At 40.2% G+C, this 18286-nt stretch overlaps 1 protein-coding gene across 3 annotated transcripts in view; it reads left to right on the top strand.

Moving 5' to 3' along the window:
- The window catches only part of dock11 (dedicator of cytokinesis 11), a 120170-nt gene that overhangs the window by 2805 nt on the left and 99079 nt on the right, over positions 1–18286 (top strand). For all 3 annotated transcript variants that reach the window (XM_047385737.1, XM_047385736.1, XM_047385738.1), the window contains exons 2-8: positions 11116–11232; positions 12010–12099; positions 12717–12799; positions 14166–14232; positions 14982–15077; positions 16423–16557; positions 18039–18219. In XM_047385737.1, the coding sequence (XP_047241693.1) occupies positions 11116–11232; positions 12010–12099; positions 12717–12799; positions 14166–14232; positions 14982–15077; positions 16423–16557; positions 18039–18219 (769 nt within the window). The remainder of the gene's footprint in view (positions 1–11115; positions 11233–12009; positions 12100–12716; positions 12800–14165; positions 14233–14981; positions 15078–16422; positions 16558–18038; positions 18220–18286) is intronic.

Below are 18286 nucleotides of genomic sequence, written 5' to 3'. Positions count from 1 at the left end.
GGTTCGCAGGGCTTTTCGAAAAAGAGGCCCACAGCATCACAGATCCCCCACCGCACCTAACAATCAGCACGAGCTGCTTTTCTGGGTATGGATCTCTAGTTTTTACACTAAAAGCTAAATCTTATGGTCATCTGTCCACACGGTTCCAGTTAAAGTTCCTTGCATCACACCCAAGTAACAGGTTGGCATGTAGATGGTGTAAAATGGTTGTTATGGTGACCCCCAAGGTGCCACTCTTTGCTGCAAGGAAACAGAAAGTCATGAATTACTAATTTTAAATTTTAAGGAAAAATCCTTAGCAATAATTGTCTAACTGGTTATTTTATTTTAATAAGCATTTAGTTTTTAAATCTTCTTTTTCCTGTTGAATAAATGTAGTCAAGTTAAAATTTGGATCTTTCAAAAATTTTCAGTATGAGATTTTATGGTAAAAGATGGCTTTAATTTTAGGCTTTTTCCCCGTCTTTACCATGGGTACCAGCAGACTGCTCCATGTTTGTTAGCCTGTGGTCTTATGATGATCACCTCTAGCTGTGTGACGCAGAATGAACTCCTCAGTGGAATAATCTTGTGATAAGGTTGAGTTTCCTTAAACAGAGCTGGAAGTGAAGGGTATCCTGATTGCGTTTAGAGCCACGTGTGTGTAGTGTGCTGCGGAGAAGAAGCAGCGAATGGCTGATGAGGAGAACAAATGGTGCTTTGTGGAGGGTGGATGGTCTGGGAGTCCCTCAGGCATGCTGTGTCCATGCTTCCTTCTGTGACTGTCATTGCTGGTTCAGCCTTCTTGTCCTCTTCCTCTCTAGAGTCCTTCCAAGTTGATTAACGTTTAGTTTTGACTGAGCTGTGTTTTCTCCTGATAACTTCCAGTCAGTTTTGTTCTGGCAGAATCAGCGCTCTTCCTGGACGTTTGACTGAATTTTTCTATGTATACAGCATGTCCTGATCCTACCCTCATGTCTTTATACCTTTGTATCTAAGGAGCCTGGCGTTCTTGTGCTTGTAAGGATAGTTCTTCTGGCTTTCTGAAGATCTTTCCCTCAGGCATTGACTGCCTTTTACAAACGTTCCATTCCTTCCTTGGATCATTTTCTTAGCCAAAACAGAAGATGTGACACATTTTGTATCCCTGGGATGGAACATGAAGCGTACCTTCTTTAGGTTACTTTTGACTCCCTCCCTCCCTCCAAGGCTGAGTTCACGGCATACCAACATTTTATTCCCTGTCAGCTGGATGACGCTTTAAATTTATGTCAATCCATGTAAAAATGAACAGTTGCTCTACAAAAGTATTGGACGTTTTCACATTTTGTCTCATTACATCCAGAATTTAATTTATTTTATTGAGTTTATGTGATAGACCAGCTGAGGCTGACCCTCCAGCATGACAACCACCCCAGACTTATAGCTATGCTACCATGGGGTAAATGGTCTGCAGTTGTATATCGATTTATCAAGTCCGAGGTCTCCAAAGGGCTTTTACACTACAATTGGTCATACACACGTTCACACACTGACAGTGGTAAGCTACATTGTAGCCACAGCTGCTCTGGGGCAGACTGACAGAAGTGAGGCTGCCATACTATCAGCGCCACCTGGCCCTCTGACCACCATCAGCAGGCAAGGCAGGTGAAGTGTCTTGCCCAAGGACACAATGACTGAGACAGACAGGGCGAGGGTTTGAACCGCCTACCCACCGGTTACAGGACGAACCCCTACCGCCATCACTGGGGCAACGGTGGCAATGGGATGGTTAGATCAAAGCATATTAATTTGTTAGAATGGCTTAGTCAAAGTCCAGACCTAAATCCATTTGAGAATCAGTGCCATAACTTGAAACCTGATGTCCACAGATACTCACTAACCAATCTGATTAAGCTTTAGCTATTTTGCAAAGAAGAATGAGCAAAGATGTTATTTATTACATGTGCAAAACCGGTAGAGACATACCCCAAAGGCTTGCAGCTGTAATTGCTGTAATGGGTCGTTCTACATAGGATTGACTTTGAGGGTGAATACAATTCAGATTTTATTTGTGAAGTAGCTTAAAAAACAGATTTTATTTTCCTCCCACTTTATAATAATGTCACAGAAGTTTGAGGTTGTAAGGTAACAAAATGTGAAAAAGGGGTGTTAATACATCTGCAAGGCACGGTAACTGAATGTTTGAAGTTCTAAAACCTGAGTGCAGGTACATCTAAATAATTAGAATATTGTGAAAAAGTTCTTCTTTTAGAAGGATGACCTCATATATTCCATAGATTCCTCGCATAGAGTGAAATATTTCAAGCCTTTACTTGTAATGTTAATGATGGTTGGCTTACAGATAATAAAAACCCCAAATTCATTGTCTCAGAAAATTAGAATACTGTGAAAAATTGAAATATTGGAAAGATCTGAAAACTAAATCAGCTGTGAGCCTATAGGGCAGTGAGTGAATTCAACTAGCTGAATGCATCTCTGGGGTGCAGAGCATGAACACACTAGGAACATAAAACCCTGACATAAAGTCCAAACAGATTAATATGTATAATGGAGACTAGTAGTTCCATTACCTCGTGACAAATGATTGTATCAGTATTGTGGGATTTATGATTGAGTTACGGAACAAATAGATGGGCTGTTTGACCCGAGTTCCTTATTGACTGGACGGCCCATCCTTCCCGGATAAACAGAATACAGTTAGAAATTCCAGTTTGGGTTTTCCTTAAATTTCTATTGGTTTATATTTATCAGTTTAAACATATCACTACTTAGTAGAACAAGGACTCTCCTCTTCCTGGTTTGTCTCCTCAGCAAAGTGGGGCAGCAAAAGGGAGATTGATTTATTGTTTTGACTGACCTTAGTTCTGTTTAGTAATGGTGATTTAAGCAAATATTTTTTGGCTGCTATTTACTGTTTCTGGTAAATATCATGAAATATGGCTCATTTCCTGTTTGCCCCCTTTCATGGTTTCTTCCTTTGACTCACTCAGGGTAGACTGGGTACGAAAGGCATCCAGTTACTTTCAGTGTGTGGCTGTTTTGGTGTGAACATGACCTGCAGGTTAAAAATAAATCTAAACCAAGTTTTATTTTATTCTTATGCATCTACATAGAATATTTGTTTCTCTGCCAGTCAGAAATGGACATATTGCACACATTTCTACATCATTGGTTGACACGTAATGATAACACTGTGAGGAGATGATCAGCAGAGCTCTGTCAGACAACCTGAGACTTTCCACACAGCCAGTTACGAATCTGTGGACCACAGGAGATCAGGCAGCGCTTCATGTTGAGTTCTGGGTCATGTTTGTCTTGAAAAAGATCCATGACTGAATCATTTTGGAAACTGTCAAGGAAAAGAAGATCTCATGTAATCCTGTGGAAGATCAGCATTGCCATTAAATCATCAGGTATTAATTTTAGCAGATAACGACAGAGTAGAAGTCGGGCCCTTTGTTATCAGTAAAGACAAACAAACATGCATCTTGAATGTTCGGTCAAACCTGAAAAACCCCTTCTCTGTTATGTGTTTGTGGTAATGTTATTTAATTAAACTGAAAGCCTTTTTGGGAAACACCTCATGGGAATTCAGCGTTGACATCTATATGACAGCGGACAGAGAAACACAAGCCTGCAGCTGTGCACGCTGGTCTGCTGTCAGGTGGGTTATACAGTAGGTCCACCTGAGCATCAGTTGAGCTTGTCTGTTACTCTGCTACATTGTCATCCAATGCAGCAGAGTAAAGTACTCAATGTATTTTAATTTACATTGAGTGTGTTTTATTCACTGCACTAACTTTCACTTTAAAGCTTCCTCATTTGAATGCCATTTTCATATTCCCAACTCAAATATACTGCTGATAACATTCATCTTGCTGTTTTTCATCCCAAATGTCACAGCAATCTGAAAATTTCAATTAACTTGACTGTAGATGCCAAGCGTTTTTTTTCTTCTGACACACCTTCAGTGAACCAATGAATTTCCAAGGTAATGATGTAGCTAAATAGCTAATCAACTAGCTTTACTTTTTAATGCCTCAAAGGTAAAGATCCACTGAGAAAGCAGCGGGTGAAAGGAATTAGTCCATTTTCGGCTTGACCCGGCCTAACCGATTCCCTGTCGAAACACAAAAATTGGATATTTTTCCAATCTGTGAACTTACCGTACCTCAGCTACCAGTTTGTGCTGGCCATAACACACTTCTATGAGGAAGGTACTATTTTAGCATCAGTGAGATCTTCAAAAGCATTCTTTTGAGTTCATGGTAAACATTTCGCTTTTATAAATGCCTCTTTTTATAACCCTTTAAAAATCAAATAGTTAATGTAACAATCTGCATTGTTTTATCTGTGTTTTTATGAAGAATGGTAGTGCATGGAGACCATTTATCCAACAAGACATTATTTATTCGAGAATCTCAGCAAACGGGTGCTCTAATATCAGCATCTTGGTTTATTAATGCAGTTTTAAACTACCAAAACAATGAAATACGAAGCTAAACTCTGGAGTTTTAAACATGGTGCCATTTAGCACCTGATGAAAGCAGTTCTTTCATCTGGTCTAGCTGGTGCTGGGTTAGCACTGGTGTTTGAAGGCTAGGGCCAGAGTGGTGTCGGTGAAACCACAAAGAACTGATGCTTAGAAAGCTTTAGCACCAGTTAAACCTAAACCGGTTTGGTGGAAAAGTCCTCAAAGTGGTTTACACTGTAGTTGGATGAAAAAGCATACTTCATACAAACTACAACTACTCTTCCCATTAAGCCACAGTTGCCCCAACACCTTCTCGCCACAGGATAAATTTTAAAATGTGAACCAATCAATTTATCTTTGTTTCAAATTCTTAGAACCCTGCCAGGAGTGTGAGTAATTTTGGGTCATAATATTCTATCACTTTCTGCCTGAATGTAGCTTTCAAGTACCATGAAATCCAACTCTACATCCCAGTATTTTGCTTGTTGGAGGAACTCTAAAAACCCTTCTTTACAACTAAAAACCCTTCTTTACAACACCAAATGCATATTTTGAACACTTTTACCTACAGTTCCAAAACAGCTCAAAGCTTTTCAAAAAACATTGGGTTTCTATGTAGTGGTTATCACTAGTGGCTACTTTAGCTCTGGTAACATTGATTTAGCAAAAAAAAAAAAAAAAAAAAAAAAAGCGAAGTTTGTGTAACAGAGACAAATTTAGGACATTTGGTTGAAATGAGAAAATGTCAGTTTTCTGGCCGATCACCAATTACCGGTCTTGAAAAAGCCTGACCTGCTGATTCCGATTTTGGCCGATACCGATTGAAAACATATTTTTTTTTATAACTGACCCTGTTAGGTGTTAGTTTTACTGTTCGTGTTATAGGGTCACAATACACCTTCAAAGTTCCAATCTTATTTTATTCAAAAACATTGACCAATACCTGTGAAACAATAAACACTTGTTTAACTGCACATGAGGCAGTGAAAGGTTTAGAGCAGTTCCTTTTAATCTTTTATTTGTCACATTTAAAAAAACAAACAAAAAAAACTTGCACAATCGGTCAGACATGTGGATAAGATCAGCTTCACATTTAAGGATCGGCCGATCACCGATCTCCCAAAATTAAGAAAATCGGGGCCAAATGATCAATAGCTCAATCAACCGGTGCACCCTAATGCTCACGCACCCACACACACATACACACACACACACACACACCCACGCACCAACACACATTTACTCAAAATGGTTAAAGGTCTTACAAACACAGGTCACTTAGACATTAATGTGGTCTGTCTACTTTCATGCTGGATTGAATTTGGAATTAATAAAGTTCATCACGCAATTAGGATAGTGTGAGATATTCCTTTTATAGAGCAAACCTGCCCTGACACATGTAGGCAACCATCTGCCCCACATGGTATGCCTGAAACGGTTCGGCAGGACACATTAAAAAAAGTATGTGTGACACTTCTGATTTATTCCCATTGTTAAAGGTTAATAATGGAAATAAATAGGATAACATTCAGTGTTCTGCTGTGTTATAACTGGGCATGTTACTTCTGTGACGTTATCATCTCGTTCTTTATCTTTATTTTATTTTATAATAAGGACCTACAGAGTTACCATCTTGGAATGACATTTCAATGCTCTATTAGTGTCCAAGTTGGTCAAAAATTATTAGCTGCATTAATCAGAGAGCAGGTGATTGCTTCAGTTTTACTTGTGCTTTTCCCCTCCCAACTCAGCCGGTAAGTAAAGCATCTGCAAAGTGTAGTGTGAGATTAAGTGATGTTTTTATTGGGTCATTGTTGCAACTTGCGAGCTGCAGCTGCATATTTCTGCAGTCTTTTACATGTGCGGTAAACAGCTGAGGCGCTGCGGAACTTTTCAATGTCTCAGTGGGAGGCTGAGTTTATCTGTTGATCAAAATGTGTGTACAGTTTTAAATGTGTAGGAAAGTAAGGTGGAAGTGCTATTTTTCTATGGCCTTCTGAATCTTTTCAGAGCACTGATGTTACATGAAGATTTGCTAATATTTTCTGATTAACATAATTGAGACACAGTCAATCAATCAATCAAAATCACAAAAAGCCTTCCTTTTAGCCTGGTTTGCTGCTTGGTAAGTCACATCTGTTTAGAGCTGACATTTTAAAATCTCTGTAGCATCTTGTATTGGCGGTAAGCATGGCAACTTTGCTTTAATGTTTCACTTTCCTGTCATATGCTGCTGAGTTGATTTTATGTAAAAATACTTAAAATCAACAATATAAAAATAGCAATAAATATCAATCCTCCCTGGGCCTGGAGGTTGCTCTAAAGAACTTGATTTACTTCAGAACATGATGTTAACTCTAATTGAGCTGAAGAAAGTTGAAGCATCTGATTGTCAACCCATCCAACAGAGCTGTTTGTGAAATCTCTTGGGTTCAAGTAAAGGTAAACCTGAGTATCATCAGTGTAACGGGAATGAAACGACCCTATGAAATGATTTTATGAGGTGACTTAGTAAAAGATAACTGGTCCAAATATGGATCCTTGAGGCACCCCACAGGTGAGAGTTGCCAGTAATGAAATTGATTTTTGCTAGATTTTTAATAACCTCATTGACTCTAATTATAGTGTTAGCCAGTAGTGTGTTATAAAATACACAGTAGCTATTGCAAAGATTAAAGAGGCTTGTTAGGTTTAATTTTGCTCTCAAAAAGAGCTGCACTTGTGTTCAGCTCTTTCAGACAGACTGGAGCACTTAGCCGGGTCAGCTGCAGGGACAGCACAGCTGCTTTACGCTTTCAGAGTTGATATAAAGAAATAGCTTTGGTCATGTTGGAGTCGTTAGTGCCTTACAGATGGAGAGCGTAAAGGGACACAGACATCTGGAAGCATAGCCTTGCTAACATCATCATCATTGTCCTTCCCAGGAGGCGGGCTGCGGTTCTCTGTGGTCCGGTTTGGGTGTTCAGCTTCCAAACTGATGGTTAAGAAAAGAAAGTGTGAGACGTGCTGAGAGCTTGCAATGATTTTTGATGGCTTTTACGGTTTGGTCACACCCAGTAGTTGGTTCACGTTCTCTTTCTGTTTTGTTTTGTTTCTTAATCAGCAAAACGGTGACTTCACTGCCAGCCAACGACTCCTCAGCTTCTCTACTCCTCTGTGAAAGCAGAAGTTGCCCTCGTCTGTCTTTCCTTCTCTTTTTGCTGCTTCCTCCCTCTGCCTCTTAGTAATTTGTGTGACAAGCTGCACACAAGTAGCTATAACTTGTAGCGCTGCGGTCGCTGCACATGACAGGAAGTAGAGCTGCTGTTGAGTGCAGAGGTGTCACAGTCCTGTGTAATGGTTTTAGCAGACTTGTAGGTTTGGGCCTTCTGTTTTATTTTCCGCTAAGTTGAAAAAAGAGGCAGTAATGCTAGATTGAACATTCCTGTGGACATTGGAGGGCATCAGGCCTTGGTGGAAAAATCTGGAAAACATGTGAACATATAACCACCTTAGTTTTTAACCCAAATTACAGGTTAGAAAACAACAAATGGGAAAACATTCTTTAAAAAAATGGCCTGTGTACACATCCCAACATGTTTGAAATGGCATTTAGAAATATCTGACCTAATTCTGCACGGCTAAAGTCTTTCAATTTGCAGATGTTTATTTCAATTGCAGGAGGAGATTAAAGTGTTTACACAATACAGAGAAATAGACATAGATTTAAAAAAAAACAATGAAACATTCAATTTGGTTATTAACAAGACTAAGGTGCAATAATATGAACCATGTACCAACAGGTAAAGTTCAAAAACATATGGACTAAAGGTAAATCCGATAAAAAGGCCAAGGGTCGTTAAGGGAACCTTTTAAACAGTATAAAGTAGAGAGTAACCCTTCTTGGTCGGATAAGTAGTCTCGTCCACATGAAGCGGCTGCGTAACCGACTACATTTGTAACCTGCTCCAAGAGTTGGAAAGTTCAAAGCCACCCTTGTGGCGGCTCAGTGTGGAGAGCCCTAACTGCTTAACCAGCTACAAACTGGTGAGCAAATAGTAAAGATTACAATAACAAGAGAGATAATGTAAAGACCATCATCAGTGTAAATTGAACACACTCCTGATGATGCTTCCAAGATGCCGTGAAGGAAAAAAGTTTTGGGACCGAGTATTGAGCCTTGTGGAACTCCATTATTTCATTTTTTACATTTAGATTAAACCTTTATCTTCTGTTGCCAAATTATTTACCATACAATCTAAGGTTGCTACGGTCTGATGTATCAAAGACTCTGCTGAAGTCCTTACTGTACCTGATGATGTTTGCAATGTCAAATAAAGCTATTCCAAATTCTTTCAATATTTTATTTTATACTTTTTTAGATTGGTTCAAGTATTTTTCCATCAGTCCTTAAAGAGTTTTCCACCATGAACTTTTCTTTGTGAAAGATTGTCGTGGTGCCGTTAGTGATCTTTGTGGTGTTTCTTGGCTAGTTACTCAGCACCTTAAAGTGTAGGATAAGCTCTCTGGAAGGACACTAAAACACTTCTGCTGCAATAATGTTCCCACATTTTGAGTTGCTGCCATCGTTCTTAATTGAAACAAAGTTTGCCCCAGAGTAATTCTTGACAAAAAAAAACCTTCATCAGGCAGTTACCCGGTACAGCTGCACATGCAGATATTTCCTCAAAGGGTTTTACAGTGAATGGGGGTTAGGCTGTTTAAAGGTGGAAAATCACTGCATTGTTTCCCCAGCTGTAGAGCATGCTTCGCTTAATGTTTATCCAGAAGCAACCCTAGTGCTCAGCCTGTTTCAGAAAACAGAAGCCGATCAGATCCACACCGTCTGATTCTTTAAGCTCAAGCAGAAACATCCTGGTGTTGCTCAGCTTCACTGCTTAGCCTGACCCACACAGGCGCTTTATGTACCTTAAATTTTAATCTGTATATACAGGTTTAAGTTTTTGCTTGTGATCATATCCTGACCTAACCATGGATGGGTAGATCTGATGCCTGTAGGTCATTTTGTATCATCCGTTTTTCTATGAAACTGAAAACAGGAAGTGTAAATACTCAGTTGTAGCATGTGACTGTTATTTTTCTATTTACATAACTACCAATGCATCGGTCATCCTCTTGGCCCTTTTCTAGCTTTAAATCAGTTTCCTCCCCTTTTGTCATCTTCTGTTTTTTGTTGGCTTGTTCACAGAGACCCCTTTGAAGCTGTTGATCTGCTGTGTCAGATCGCTCTAAACTTTGCAGTAGCACCTGATCTCCTGTGGCTCAGTTGTGGCATTGATGGCAAAAAGCCACAGCAAAGCTGAAAATATCTGATTTAAGATCACAAAGGAAATACCAGTGCCACTACAAAAATAAGGATATCAGAAAATAGTTCAATATTTTTGTCACTTTTTTGGGGAAAGTAAAACTTGTATATCATATAGACACATTACACATAGAGTGAAATATTTCAAGGCTTTATTTCTTTTTTTAGTTTGTAAAGTCATTAACACATTCATTATACACAAATATTAAATCAACTTAGTATCTCCACATCAGTAAAACTTTAAGAACAAAACATTCGGGGGTGACCTGGAATATTTATACATTTTACTACATGTTTATGTTGTGTGATGTGTTGAACCCACTTATTCCAACATGTATCAAACAAATCCAATTTGTAATTAACTACAGACGTTGTATTCTCCATTCTATAAATGTCAAGTGTTTATTTCATGCTATTTTGATGATCATGGCAGATAATGAATACCTACAATTCTGTGACTGTTACATAAGATCAGTAAAACAGCATTTTAAACAGAAATGTAAGGCTTCTGGAAAGTATGTTTATTTCTATGCACTGAGTACATTGTTGGCTACTTTTGCATTAATTAGTGCAATAAAATGGTGTGTCATGGTGGTGATCAGTCTGTGGTTCTGCTGAGCTGTAATAGAAGCCCAGGTTGCTTTAATAGCAGCCTTCAGGTCATCTGCATTGTTGGGTCTGATGTCTCTAATCTTCCTCTTGACAATACAAGACAAGACTCTCTGCGAGGTTAAGGTCAAACACAGTGAACCAACACCAGCGGATGACATGGTACCCCAATTCATCACTGACTGTGGAAACTTCACACTAGACTTCAAGCAACGTGAACTCTGTGCCTCTCCACTTCTCCACAGTACAGTTCTTTTTCTCTTTAGCTCAGGTAAGACGCTTTGGACTGGGTTGCCTCCGGTTCAGGAGTGGTTTGACATGAGGAATGTGACATTTGTAGCCCATGTGTAGGATGTGTGAGGTGTGAAGTGGATCTTGAAGGGCTGACTCCAGCCTCATTCCACTTATTGTGAAGCTACCCTAAATTCTTGATTGGATTATGCTTGGCAATCCACTCAAGGCTGTCATTTTTTCTTACCATACTTTTTCCTTCCACTCAACTTTCTAATTTTCTGATTTTGTTTTCATTATCTGTAAGCCATAATCATCAAAAGGAAAAGAAAAATAGGCTTAATATTTCACTATGTTCACTCTGTGTAACGATATATTATGTGTGTTTCACTTTCTGAAACGAGTGACAAAAAATATTGAACTTTTTCTTGATATTATTTTCTGAGCAGCGCTAGTATTTTGTTTGTTTGAAAATGACACGTCACCTGTCTTCTCTCCAATCTTCCCCTTTAAGGAGCAGCCAAAGATCATCGAGGCGCTCGACTACGAAGCAGTGGTGTTTCAGAGAAAGGCTCAGATCCACAGTGACCCCCACAGAGACCTGCTGCTCTGCCCTGTTGACGATGTCTCGGTGAGTTCTAATACATTTCATGTGATCGACCAACTATAATGTTGTGTATTTTGTAAAGAAGAAGGAGAATGATAGATTTTTTTCCCCTTTAGTTTTTGTAAATACAAATCCTAAAGTTTTTCCTGCACATGTATTAACCAATCTTTCATCTGATACCTCTTAATTAGTTTCATGTTAACTGGTCGCCTGAAAAAAATACTGACTAGTAAAAATCAATCTGTATTTTAACCTAAGAATAAAGACAACCTTTCTGGGAGAATAGATGGTGGTGGCGGCATCATGCTCCGGGGATGCTTTTTCAGCAGGGACATAGAAGCTGGTCAGCTTAATTATAGCTTTTCTATAAAAGCCTCAGATGTTTGTTAGAGAACACCAGTGACCAAACAGCACCATGAAGACCGAGGAACACAGTAAACCGGGTCAGGAAGGAAGCTAAAGATGTTACTCTGGTCAACAGAGACAAAACAGAATTTTTTGGCCTTTATATACAAAACGCAGTGTGGAGAACTAACACTACACATCATCCTGAACAAAACATTTCTAATATCTGTATTGTATGTAAATATGCCCTACTCTATGTTGGACTGCTTCATATAAATACATTAAAATGTATAGTTGTATCATTAGAAATGTATAAAAAACCACAAAGGGGTACAAATACTTTTGCAAAACACTTTATGTCTCCAGACTCACAGGTTAAAGAGTCTGCGGTGTGTAATGTGTCCATGCTCCCATGTGTCTCCCTGTGTTTATGTTGCTGCGTTTGCTTGGATGCAGGAGTCCCAGATCTCCCGGCAGAGGAGGACCGTCGTTCCCTCTGTTCCTCAGAACGCCGAGCAAGAGGCCAGGGGTCTGTTTGCTAAAAAGGTATGTTGACTACACAGCAGCAGCAGCAAACCTTTTATCAAGATCCAAAAAGAGACTTGGTGCACAGCAGTCTGGCTCGACACTTTGTTTTTATTATTGATCAATAAAATGAGCTGATTCCACTTTATTTCTGCATTCATTCTCGTCTTTATTTGAGTGTTGAAAAGAAAATGTAAACGTGCAGATTGAAGCTGTAAACACAAAGTTGCAAAGAAGATTTCTTTAATCATCCATGAAAACCTGACTCATCTGGCATGAAATAAACGCACTGCGCTGCCAGGCTCTAAATCTGGGTTCATCACCCGTTACTGTCACACAGCACTGGAAGTGTCGTCAAAGGGCTCGTTAAAACGGAGCCAACATTATTTAGCATTTAACAAACAAAGATCCATTTAGTCAGCAGCAAGTGTTCTTTTAACAGTTTTGAAAGAAAAAGCGGCAAATAGAAAACCTCAAATAGACGCCACCTTTCCGTGTTATAAACAAGTGATACCAACCCAGAGTTTCCCTCATAAAGCAGGGATATAGGTGCTTTATACAGAGGAAATAACTGGGTGCATGTTGGCCCTTTTCTACATGTGACTGTATCTGCTGCTAATCCGGTATCTGGTCCACAGTGCATCAAGATGTACAACACTGACTGGCACGTCATCAACTACAAATATGAGGCTTACTCGGGCGATTTCCGCATACTGCCAAGGTAAGGAGGATAAGATCCCAAACTGATGGGAGTAAGTGATGCAATGTGGGAAAAACTGTGTTCAAATGTAATTTGTGAAAAAACGACCTCCTAACTTAGCTGGGAGTCCTTGTACTGCCAACTGTTCAAGATGTACAAGGGATTTGCTCTGCTCACAGGGATCTGTCGGGTGGTGACCTACAAGAAATCTCCAATATGCTCATGCAGCTCTAAATCTTCTGCTGCTCAGGAGAAATGTAGAACAGAGAGCCCAGGAAGGTCTGAGGCTCTGAATTCTCACAGTGAAAAAAGAAGTCGTTGAGTTTATCACTGCTGTCACAACCACTGGGGAATGGGGAAGGTAACGCCCCACAATGATACAGAGTACAATACAGAGTATTGTTAGTGATACTTTAAAATCCATTTTAGGTCTTGAAACTGGACACTCAGCAATTTAGATGCAGGTGCCTAGAAGAAATGGAGCTTGAAAAAATGTATTCCCAATTTTCGACCTTTTGTGTGGAACAATTCGAGTTATCTCTATTATATCAGCACCCGGCCCTAGCCCATCATACTGATACTACTGCAAAATAGTCCTAAAGCAATCCTTCACAATATCTATCCAGCTCTTCATGCAAAATACTTCAAATATGCTGTACCTGATCCTTGCTTCATTGGTCTCCATTTCCCCTTCTTCATTTAGAGGTTCAAGACCTCCACAAAGAACCGTGGAATATCGCTGCAGGCAGCACAGAAATCTGGTTAAAGCTGCTAGTCAGACGCTTCTGGCAAATGAGTCAATCCCACAATAGATGTAGTTTCTTACTTACATAATATGTCATGGCCACTATTTGTATTTTGCTGTAAAAAGTTATTTATCAAGATCAAATCAACCCTTCTAAAAACAAGCGTGTATGTGCACATGCATGTAATGACATCACAAAAGGTGTTTTTCTTGGTGTTTTTCCATCTTCATTTGCATGTTTTTATTGAGTTTATTGAGTATAGGTTTTTTTTATGAATCTGTGTCAAAATCTGACAAAAGGCACCTGTCTGTCATAGAGGCACTCAAGTGCCTGTTGTGATGTCATCAACCAAAATATACACAAAGCAGAATTTGCTATTTGTTTTATTCAGTGTGCTTTTTAAAACCTTTTTGCTGCTGTAGATATCCATACTTCATTACCTAGCTGTGTGTTTATATTGTCCTTGTAAAAAAGAAAAATAAACAGGATAGCATCTTTAAAATTCTTTATTTTAGTCATGAAAATGTATATTTTTGTCAACAACAGGTTAATTGTCGTATTCCATAAACAAAGGGACAATGCTGACCTCAGACAGACAAAGCAAAGCTGTTCTTTGACCCTGTTTGTGTGTATTTTTAAAGCAAGGCGCTGAAGACAGACAAGCTTCCTGCACACGTGTTTGAGGTCGATGAAGATGCCAAAGATGAGGTGAGTGGCTGATCACAGGCATGGATCGGCTGCATTCGGCGAACATGAACGTTCATGACCAGACAGCACAGTGAGGAGGGCTTTTAGTGGCGCTCCGTAGAGCTCAGAGATTCCTCTAAGAAATGCAGGGCTCAGATTTGTCTTCTTAAACATGCAGGTCTGCCCTGAAACAGAAACAGAGACATTCTCTTTGCTCATTTACTGAAGTGAGTGTGGATGGAGCGTGGCTGACTAATGGGATGTCAGATGGGCGCTTCACTACTCTTATAGTGAGCTACAAGCAGTGAAACTAGAACCCTAATATGTCCTATAAATAGATCTCATCAACCATCCACATCAAGCCTGAGGAGAGAGGGAGGAAGGTCAATAAAATGTCTGCTTTCCATACCATAATACTGCAGTCAGGAGAAAGGAGGATTGGCTTGGCTGACCTCAGGTTGATCAGAAACAAGGATGAAGCCCATGTGTAGAGAGCCGGTGTGGCTTTTTTTCTGTTGTTTGTGATTATGTGTGCTCACTAATAGTCTGATCTCATGAAAATACAGTTCGATTTTTCTGTATGGTTTAGAAAACCGCTGTGATACTTAATAAACAAGAAGCTCTGACCAGACATCCCTGATATCCTATACACACTAGGAAGTTAGGTTTAGATGCGGAGGACAGCTAAAATGAATATTTAATGATGTTTTAAGTTCAGAGTGTAAAAACCAGGCAGTCCTGAAAAGCTCCCTGTGCTTTCTGTTGGCCAGGACACGTCGTCGCTGTGCTCCCAGAGGGGAGGGATCCTGAAGCAGGGCTGGCTGCAGAAGGCCAACATCAACAGCAGTCTGTCGGTCTCCATGAGGGTGAGTCAGCACCAGGCCTCCTGTCTGTTATTACCGCAATGACTTGGAGTGGTTGGACACTGTAATCAACCAACATACACCAGTCCTCTGCTTCTGGCGACTAATAGTTAAATAGTCAACATACCTTTAGCATTGAATACAAACATTTTTATTCCTCTTGAACTTTTTTTACTTCTTGTCACATTACAACCACCACTACTTTAAAGAGCCATCATTCTTTGTTGAAGCTACAAGTCATGTGGGGTAGGAGTGCACCGATCGACTGGCAGGCCGATCGATCTGCCAACATTTCCATAAACTTGGGTGATCGGTGATCGGCCGATGCTTGCATGTGAAACCGTTCTTATCCACTGATCTTATCTACTTCTCTAACCTGTTGTCATAGTTTTGTTTCTTTTTAAAACGTGAAAAATAAAGGACCAAAGGAACTGCAATGCTCTAAACTTTTCATTTATATTTGAGAGCACCACCTCGTGCAGTTAAAACATGTTTGTGTTGTGTCACGGATATTCAGTGTTTTTCAATAAAATAAGACAGAATTGTAACCTTATAACTAACAGTGTCATTTATTTAAATCAAAATCGGAAACGGCAGGTCAGGCTTTTTAAAGATCAATGAACGGCCAGAAAACTGTAATCGGTGCACCCCTAATGTGGGGAATGTCTCTGCCAGCTATGACATCTAGGGCCTGACATTTCTGCCCATTTTTCTTTGCATAATAGTTCATGTTCGGTGAGATTGGATGAGGAATGTTTAGCAACAAATTCTCAACTAGTCTGCACTTTGACTGGGCCACTCTAACACATGAATATGCTTTGATCTAAATCATTCCACTGTAGCTCTGGCTGTACGCTTACTGGAAGGTGAACCTCTGCCCCAGTCTTTTCAGCCATAAACAGGTTTTCTTCCAGGAGTTCCCTGTATTTAGCTCCATCCATCTTTCCAGTAATCCTTCACTGAACAGCCTTATCTGTTTTGAGAACCAACTACACATAGGTGAACTCTATCTATCCATTAACTGACCTCTAAGGGCAGTTGGCTGTGCTAGCATTTGTTATGAGGTATCAGAGTAAAATGCATGCCACACCTTTCAAATTTCTAAAAACCATGGGTAACTTTCCTTTGACCTCACAATTATGTGCTAGTTTGAGTCAGCCTATCACATATAACCCCTAATCAAATCTATGGAAGGTTGTGGTTGTAATGTGTATAAACATAACTTTGTACATGTCGTGTACATGTGGCAGCGGAAATGCAGCCATTTAATCCTCCATTTCTTTATGAGTTAAATAAGCTTAATAGAGATGACTCCTCCTGACGTGTTGTCCTCTGCTGTGACTTTCAGGTGTTTAAACGCAGGTACTTCTACCTGTCCCAGCTCCCTGACGGATCCTACATCCTCAACTCCTACAAGGATGAAAAGAACTGCAAGGACACCAAAGGCTCCATCTACCTGGACTCCTGCATAGATGTTGTTCAGGTAAAAAGTGAGCAGGGCAGAAGGCAGCAGGAGCAGCAGCAGCAACCCTGTTGGGTTTTCTCCATTGTGCTGTTGCGTTTATGTAAACTCGGTGTTTATGCAGCAGCTCCCACCCTTCGGAGAGTCTGTGTGTTTCCCAGTCTCGCCATGCTCCTGGGGGCTTTTAGCTGCTTTTATTGGGGCAGATTTACTGCATTCCTCTGACTGGGTAGAAAAAGATTGGGCTAGCAGATTAAAAGGAAGGTGGTGTGATGGTGTTGACTACCTTGTTGGTACCTCCTTCAGGTTTGGGCTGGCTGCCAAAGCTGCCAGGAAGCTTTCCGTTTGATGATCATGCTTTGGAGATGAAGGATCACTCACAGGGCTTAGTCAGATCGATTTAGAAAGCTGGGTTTTATTTCCATACCAGGATTTTCTCTAATTAGTCTGAGCTTTGTGATGCTTTGGTAAAGTATTTGTCAAATTACACGTCTCTTTCCTGTTTTGACTATTGTTACTGTTAATATCAGACAGAGCTATGCAAAGCAACCTGGCCCTATATGAAAACGATTGCTGTTGCCACTCTTGGCATGAAGCATTTTCAATAATGAGTCTATAATGTTACTGTGGATGAAGTTTTGTCCATTCTTCTTTGCAGAATTGGCTTAATTCAGCCACGTTGGGGGGTTTTTGAGTATAAACGTTGTGTTTAAGGTCATGCCAAAGAATCTCAATTGAACTTAAGTCCAGACTTTGAATAGACACCTCAAAATCCCCATTTTTTTGATCCGTTCAAAGGTGGACGTTGTCCGGCTTCGTAACTCGTGTGATGAAACTTAAGGTCATAAACTGATGGCCAGATGTTCTTCAGATTTATAGCAGAGTGCAAAATCAATGGTTACAGTGGTTATAATTAATTACCATTAATTATGTCCAGGTCCTGAAACAGCAAAGCAACCCCAGATAATCCCACGGCGACCACCATGTTTCACTGTCAGGATGAGGAGCCTTTTCTGAAATGCCGTCTTGTTAATCCACAGATCAGTCTTAAAACTCATTAACGTATTTTTGGCAGAAAGGAGACGGACCATTGTGTTTAATTTGGTCTGCAGGGGTTAGGCCTTGAAACTCTCCCAGGGATGCCCAGTCTCTCTTTCTTATTGTTGAATCATGAACACTGAACTTGCAGTGCTTTAGATGTTGTTCTGGTTCCGTTTGTGACCTCCTCCATAAGACGTTGATGCGCTCTTGGAGTTATTTGTGGATAATGAGCCTAACTGTGGTTCACTGGACTTCCAAAGCCTTAAAAACGGCTTTGTAACTCGTTACAGACAGATAGATGTCTGATTTAACATTTTGTTTTATTATTGATCAATAAATTAAGTTATTCACAGTATGTCTGATAATAAAATAGATTGATGTGAAATATTTCAGCGTGTCAAGGGTAAATACAAGAGACAGCTCTTGAGTACAAATTCTAGTAGAAGGTTCTGCTTTTTCAGAGTCCTAAGATGCGGCGCAATGGCTTTGAGCTGAAGATGCAGGACCGCTACAGCCACTTCCTGGCTGCGGACAGCGACGCGGAGATGGAGGACTGGGTGGTCACACTGAAACAGGCTCTGCAGAACAGCACCGAGGTCCCCGACAAGAGGAATGGAGCTGAGCCGCTGGACTTCGCCACAGGTCAGCTGAGCTTCCTTCACCTAGCAGCTAAAGTCATCGTGGCAACAAGCTTCTCTTTGTTTGAACT

This window comes from Girardinichthys multiradiatus, chromosome 14, assembly GCF_021462225.1.
Source record: "Girardinichthys multiradiatus isolate DD_20200921_A chromosome 14, DD_fGirMul_XY1, whole genome shotgun sequence".
NCBI lineage: Eukaryota > Metazoa > Chordata > Actinopteri > Cyprinodontiformes > Goodeidae > Girardinichthys > Girardinichthys multiradiatus.
The sequence above is the reverse complement of the archived record's forward strand: the minus strand, read 5'-3'. Positions and strand labels throughout refer to the sequence as shown.